The sequence below is a fragment of the Haliotis cracherodii genome, unplaced genomic scaffold (genome assembly GCF_022045235.1).
Source record: "Haliotis cracherodii isolate W230 unplaced genomic scaffold, xgHalCrac1.p SCAF_33, whole genome shotgun sequence".
In the NCBI taxonomy this organism is placed as follows: Eukaryota; Metazoa; Mollusca; class Gastropoda; order Lepetellida; family Haliotidae; genus Haliotis; species Haliotis cracherodii.
This window is the reverse complement of record NW_027266290.1, coordinates 322,801-330,321: the sequence shown is the minus strand read 5'-3', so window position 1 is coordinate 330,321 and position 7,521 is coordinate 322,801. Positions and strand designations below refer to the sequence as shown.

Genomic DNA, 7,521 nt, shown 5'->3' with positions numbered 1-7,521 from the left:
GATTTTTTAATATAATTTGATAACAGAGAAACATTTATTGCAGAAAACCATACAAATTGTATATCAAAATGTGTGGAATTTAGTGCCTAACACATGTCATTACACAAACGTTGCCTAGGAATTGTAAATTCTGTTTTTCATGCTTATTTCTGAAATTTGGAGCAAATTGGAAAAAAATGGCGGCCATCTTGAAAATGGCGGCCAAAATGACATTTAGCTGGACATGTGAGAAGTCCATCATGTGATTTCATGAAGTGTGGACATCAGGCTATCTGACAACCACAATGGAAATTTGTCCCTCCATTTGGTAGTCAAACATAAAAATCAGGGGTCTGGCTCATGGACTATATCACTTTGATTCAATCTGAACAAAAGATGACGGGAGTTACGATAAGCCAATTGGAATCGGGTGGTGGAAAACGACAAAAAAGAAGTAGTACCGCCAACTGGAACTAAAAATGTGCCTGGTTTCTGGGACAAAATGTGTAATAGAATACGGAGATTCCGTTTCCCTTCTTGTTGGGTTATAAATTATTGTATGTCTGAAATCAATAAATTTAAGAAATTCATAAATTGTGTTCATAAAAGGGCTCATTTTCCATTGGACCAGAACTTCCTGCACGATAATCCCCATGTTAATCCGTCTATTGTTAAAGGGTAGATTAGCTAAATCACCCTAAACAATAGCTGCCGGCACAGTGAGAACACCCCTCAACACCGAAACGTTGCATTAATTGCAATACAAAAGTTGTATAGCCATAGAATTATCTCCCTTGTTTATCATACCAACTTGTAAATGTCACTAAAAGAAGTTTTCTTCATATAGATTATAAATGTGTTGTGGAATGTTATGAATATCATGTGAGGATAAATGCTGGTGTAATATGAACTCGACTCTTTCCTTTTGGGAATACGGTCTACTTCCATGGTCTAGTGGTAGATCGTCCGGACAGTGGAAGGTCCGGGGTTCGATCCCCAGCCGCGTTATATCAAAAGGCGTTAAAGATAGGACTTCTTGTTACCCTGTCTGACGCTTGGCATTAGGGTTTTAACAAGGACTGGACGACACAGTCAGTATATACTGTGTCTGAGTGGGGTATTCATGTAAGACTGCGGCATGGTATCTCAGAGGGCTAGCATTAGAAAATCGGACTAGTACAAGCAGCCACAAACACACGTGCATTCACGTCGCTATGTAAGTGCAATAATCTTAAACCCCATTTCAGTTAACATCAGGGGCGGTCGGGTAGCCTAGAGGTTAAAGCGTTCGCTCGTCACGCCGAAGACCCGGGTTCGATTCCCGACATGGGTACAATGTGTGAAGCCCATTTTTGGTGTCCCCCGCCGTGATATTGCTGGAATATTGCTAAAAGCGGCGTAAAACCATACTCACTCACTCAGTTAACATCACCTTTGAGAAGACACTCTTCACTGATTGAAGCAAACGTAAAATCGTTCCCTTTATTCAGCCCCCCCAACATACACTTTCTAAAAATATGTAAACAATAAGAAATCATTCAATATTTATTCACACACAATTTCGTACTGTGTTATGCATGTCGAAACTAAAATATACAATAATCTGTAATTAAAGCATATTCATGAATTCATACATGTGTGTATTCACATGAGTTGATGCGCATGATATCACTGGTTTGTCTGGTCCAGACTCGATTATTTACACACCGCCGTCATATAGCTGGAATATTGCTGAGTGCGGCGCTAAACAACAAACAAACAAACAAGCATACATGTGTGTAAACAAAACAAGAATCAATTTTTTTAATATCACAGTTTCGCTTATAAAACATCTGCCACAATCCCTTCTCAACAACGAAAACAGTGACAGTGTTGTATGTACAATCAACTCCTCATGGAACGAACTTAAAGGGATCATTTCGCTATATCCGAACAGTTACGCTACATACCACTCCTGAAATCTCGCAATCGCATTTAAACTGATAATTTATTCCGCTTCTCCACATGGGAAGCGGAATTGAAGACAAGTCTTAGCTACACCCTACTTCGTGATTACAATAGTGAACTAACTGTTCATTAAGTTACAATTGTTTCGTGTTCCAAAATGACATTACATCTGGTCAGTTAAAGGGACATTCCATCTGGACAGTTAAAGGGACATTCCATCTGGTCAGTTAAAGGGACATTCCATCTGGACAGTTAAAGGGACATTCCATCTGTTCACTTAAAGGGACAATCCATCGCCCACCAGTCTAAAGTAGACCGATACAGTTATAGGGCCAGATTAGTCAAGTGGAAGAAGCGTTGCATCGATACGTCGGGGTTTGATTTCATGTTTATGGACAAAGTGCAAGACCCGTTCAAGATGTCTCAATCAAGATATTGCAGCACATTGCTGGAGTTAAACCTCACTCACTTAAATGACTGATGTCACAGCTTGTATATTATTACTGAGATCTTAGTTTCTGACATATCTGTAACCGAAAACGTACAATTGGTGCTTTTTTGTCAGGTGATGTTTAAGATAACAAAAAGAAACTTTGAACGAAGCTGTTTCTTTAGTTATGTTTTATGTATATCGGCATCAAGTTTGAAACTGAAACCCTTCGTTCGAAGGAATAATAATAAGAACGAAATAGCGAAATGAGTTGTATGGAGTAACGCCGCTTGTAGCAGCATTCAAGCAATAGCAAGCGGCGGACACCAGAAATGGGCTTCATATATAATACCATTGTGAAGAATCGAACCCATGTCTGCGGCGTGACGAAAGAACGCTTTGATCAGTTGGCTACCCTGCCATTCTGAGTATTCTGAGTTTGAAGGCTAGTCGGTGTAATACGGGTGGAAATTTGGATTCGGATCCGTGGATCCTTACACAACTAAGGTACGCAATTCTATACAACCAAGTACAGCGTCTTACACGACCGGGCCACCTGAGCAATGAGGAAGCAAGAGTAGTATCTTTTATCAGACCTCCCAGTTTTTACGAAATTGTGTACCCTTTTGCAGTCATTACCCTTTAATAAGTAGGTTAATCCACTCACGTGCTTGTGTATATGAAGCACAATACGACGTGTTCATTCAAGTCTAATCATTATAATCTTTGGTATTTAACTGGAGGCTAGATAATCCTGGATTAACTACGATGTGATTAGGCTGGCTACACTGGAGAGATTAAACCATACACTTAATACAGGTTACCAAGGGACGGAACGTGCCTTAATGACACATTTTATCCATGACTTGGTACGATTTGATTGTAAAGAAATGTCTATCGGCAACGAATTTCACAATTAATGAATGGACGACTTTCCTGTTCAGTCTGTCGTCCATATTCAACAACCGTGCATTGAATAAATTTTTATCTTGCATTCTAATGACTTGCATATGATTGCTATTATTTTGTACGGAGATCAGCTATGTTTCCAGCAAAGTCTGCTAAACCACATATTTTCGTTTCATTAAAACTATAAGCTAAATGGGTTTGTTTTTTTAAAAACCCAGCTTGCGTTAGTGTCAGAGGCTGAGGTAATGAACGTCAAACTATGGAAGGAATACAGTTCAAATAACCCTACGTTCGTGATCATGGTAAGATCGTTTTTACAGGAAGTTCGACCCCTTCTGTGTTACGAAAAAGTTGCCCCTCTACCACGGCCCGGCCCGACTCAATCCCAACGCGAAATAAGACGAAATAGAACAAATTTCAAAATAACGACACCTGACAATCCTGACGTAATCCTGCAATAACGTATTTACGGGTTTTGCGAACCAGGTAAAATATACTATATCAGTTTAAGTGAGTGAGTATGATTTTACGCCGCTTTTAGCAATATTCCAGGAATATCACGGCGGGGGACACCAGAAATGGGCTTCACACATTGTACCCATGTCGGGAATCGAACCCGGGTCTTCGGCGTGACGAACGAACGCTTTAACCACTAGCTTCCCGACCGCCCCCTATATCAGTTTAAAGGGACTATTATCAACTCCCTGGCACCAATTACCACCCTATGTATAAGCTTGGAATCAATGCCTTGTGTAAAACTCAGACAATGTGTGTAATTAAAGTAACTAGTCCAATGCTGAATTGGAAAAGATAAATGAAGATTTTGAAAAGCAGGCTTTAGAGAGAAGTGAATTTCATTTGCTTGACCTACTGCCTCTTTAAGATGCCACGTTTCTTCTGTCATTTCGACTTCTTTTGAGCGATTTAGACGTGAGGGATAGAGCCATTCTAACCTGAGACAGCCACGTTTTGTCTTTGAAGGAGTTTGCTATCGACATTGACTCAAGCGCGCGCTCACGAGCTGTGCCTCCTTTCATGCGCGTGACGAGGTTGATGACGGGGAAGATGAAGTCCTCCTCTCTCATCCCGTTGAGGTAGAAAAATGGCCGCTGGTCCACTTCCGTGCTGACTAACGGAAGTGGAATTGTTCCTTCCGTTGATTTAGCCTTAGAAAGCAGGACAGAGGATGACATCCGGTTTTTCTTCTTGCGTTTTTTGCCGTCTGAGAGATCATCTGATTTCAGTACTTCATCCGTGACGCTGGACGCTGACGTCATCGAAAACTCTGTGGCCACTTTACTCTTTGTATCACTCCGCTCGGAGTTCATAACATTAACATTTGGCATAGAATTGGACAGTTTGCTTCCCTTTGTCTGCAAGAAATATGCTCCTTTGCCTTTCAATAATCGTCCAATACCCCCAAGCTTCTCAATCTTATCCCTGGCAGAATCATTGTCAGATTTTTGCGACTTTTGATCATCTTTACAAGCAGACATAAGGTTAGACTGTGAGAGACTAGGAATCCTCAATGGACGCGATTTTCCTTTTATTGGTGGGAGTTTAACCTCTCCATCAGCGGCTATACTTCCGGTTGGAGTGTCTCTTTTCAACGTCTCAGGTGTCATTGTTACCGGAGAACGCGACGACAGCGATTTATCTTCAACGTCACTGCAGCCGTCCTTGACGAAGGCCTTACTGGCACGTGATACCGTTTCCTTGACCCTCACCCTGTCTGAAAGCTTCCCCCATTTTGTCTTCTTTTCTCCTATCGATTTTAAAGCAGTCATTGCTCCAAGTTGCCTGAAGTAGACTTCAGGGTCTACAGCATCTAAGGTTGTATCATACTCAATGTGAAAGCCATGTTTTCTCTTTTCTTTGAGAATCTGAGCCTTCGGTTTCCCTGTCATCGGACTGGCCGAGAACCCGTCAACCGACACGCCATGGCCGACCAAAGGTCCCGTTGTAAATAATTTCCGTTTTAGGGAAGATTTAGAATGTCCATATTTGATGAAAACTTTTTCCTTAGCAGCGTCACACCATTGCTTTATTTTGGTATAGAGTGCAAGGTTTAGAGATATATCCTTCTTGAAGGTAAGCTTACTCCACTGCTTTGTCAATATGAAGGACGCACAATTTTTAACCTTCTTCCTTAGAGCTATATTCAAGGGAGCTAACCCATTGCCATCTTTCGCCATGAGGCAGGTTATATCATGATTCACGAACATCCTCAGTGCCCCAAGTTGTCCCATCTCCGTAGCCTCGTGCACCGGCGATTTCAGACTCTCGATGTGGGAGAGGTTGCTACACCACTGTCGTTGTGGATGTTCCCCAATCGGCTCGTCACACCGGACGCCGTACCTCAACATGCAACGAGCCAGATCCACGTTACCACAATGGGCAGCCACAAACAGCGCCACTTTCATCTGGAAGCGGCCGATGACGTCGTCAGGGGCAATCTGGGCGACCACCTGGGGCGTGAAGCCAAGGGCGCAGAGGTTCAGGAACTCGTTCCAGCCGTCCCAATTGTCTAGTTTGATGGTGTGGCCGGTGTCCACGCCGTAGTCCTCGAGACGGTGGCCGTCGTACATTTCCTTGCCATCCGTTGTGGTCAACCGGAAGATGCTGACAGGGAGACCGGATCTTTTCGCTGCTAGTGATCTGCAAGTTGTTATAAATAAAGAGTATTAGCCGATTTTGTTTCCGGATCGTAAATATCATAGGAACAGAAGTTAAGCCTTTGGCGAACATTATACAAATCTTATATTCCTGATAAACATATTTTTTCCTAAAAAACATTATCATACACATCACATCTTAGAAATAGAAATTTATAATGAGAGCCCTTTGGCGAGCATAATACATATTTCTATTTTTAATATATGATGTTTTCGATACGGAAACACACGAGGGCAATAAACTATTTATCGTATGATGTCATTCTCAAATTAATCGATGTTTAAGACGTATCACTTAATGAAGTAACTTTAGAAACCTCGTATGAATACAGTGTTTGAGTAAACCGCCTCATTTGTAAGATAGTGCCATGTGATTTACTATCATGTTTATCTACATACATCTTCACATCGCGAAACCCCTCTCTGAAGTTATTGGGAACATCAGACAATAACGTATTGATCAAACAGACATTGCATCGATATGTGGAGCTTAAAGGTAGTGGTGATGGTGCCCGAATTTCGCTGTGCAGAGTTGCCTTCTTCGGGCACGCCCGAAAGTAAGGATTGTGGGTTCGAATCCCGGTTTGCCCCGATTATGCTTCTAGGTACCTCAGAACTATACACGTGCTCGATGGTTTCACCAAAGTGGACTCTCCTCCCACATTAAGCTAACACGCCGTGAAATAACTGGAATATTGAAAAATGCAGCCAACTCACTCACTCACTCTGTAGTCTACATTTACCTGAGCTCCTCCACAGGTGTCTGGCCGATGGTGAGGGTGTCGACCACGTGGATGGTTTCATTGTTGTGGGAGCAGTTGATGAACAGCACAGGTTTGACCTCCTCCTTCAGCTGGATCCTCACAGTCGTCCCTGGGACTATCCCAAGGTCAGAGAACATCCAGTCGTCCCCCAGATCCGCCCCGGCGTACGTCAGCACCAGGATCTTCTTGTCGTGACGGTACACGTCCATCGGGATGTTCAGCCGCCCCTGGATCATCTGCTTCAACTCGCGCACCGAGCACGTGGTCGGGACGTCCAAGGTCACGCGGTCTCCCTCATAAAGGCCGAAAATCAACATCGTGGGAGGCGCTTTGGGCAGTGAGTGTGCGGGTGATTTAGATAACTTGCGAACTCGATCCCTTGCGGAGGACTTACTCAGATGGTCAACAGAGTCCATTGACCTTTCTTCTGAGTCGCTACACTCATAGGTTTACAGTCGTTTGTGGGCGACGTGAAACATGCATCCGCTGTGCGGTTATTGTCACTATAAATGTCAAGCAGGACAATCTTCACAGGACCGTAGATGTCGGGTTAATGTCGTCCACGTGGTCACTTCCTGTTTTAATCAGCACCTACAAGAGAAAACATTGAAATGTTCAGGAGTTCACCTTGCACTCAAATGATCCAAGATTTCCAAACCAAGAGCGAAACTGTTAAGACTTCATATGCCATTCCAGAACCAACCAACCAACCAACCAACCAACCAACCCCATGGTTCCACCGCAAATGTTTACTGGAATTGGTCTATCAACATATAACCGTGGCATCTGAAACATAGGTACTGAGTTTATACCATGG

General features: G+C 42.8%; 1 protein-coding gene across 1 annotated transcript; it reads right to left on the bottom strand.

The window, feature by feature from the left end:
• Positions 1-4,069: 4,069 nt before the first annotated feature.
• Positions 4,070-7,135, bottom strand: LOC139477407 (uncharacterized). Its single transcript, XM_071259972.1, has 2 exons — positions 6,684-7,135; positions 4,070-5,923 (listed from the first exon to the last, which is right to left on the bottom strand). Exons 1-2 carry the CDS (start codon positions 7,118-7,120, stop codon positions 4,144-4,146), a joined length of 2,217 nt encoding a protein of 738 aa, XP_071116073.1. The 5' UTR covers positions 7,121-7,135; the 3' UTR covers positions 4,070-4,143.
• Positions 7,136-7,521: the final 386 nt, after the last annotated feature.

Coding starts and splice junctions, on each gene's coding strand:
- LOC139477407 (XM_071259972.1), bottom strand. CDS start 7,120: ATGGACTCTGTTGACCATCTGAGTAAGTCCTCCGCAAGGGATCGAGTT. Junction 5,924..6,683: donor ACACCTGTGGAGGAGCTCAG/GTAAATGTAGAC, acceptor AACAACTTGCAG/ATCACTAGCAGCGAAAAGAT.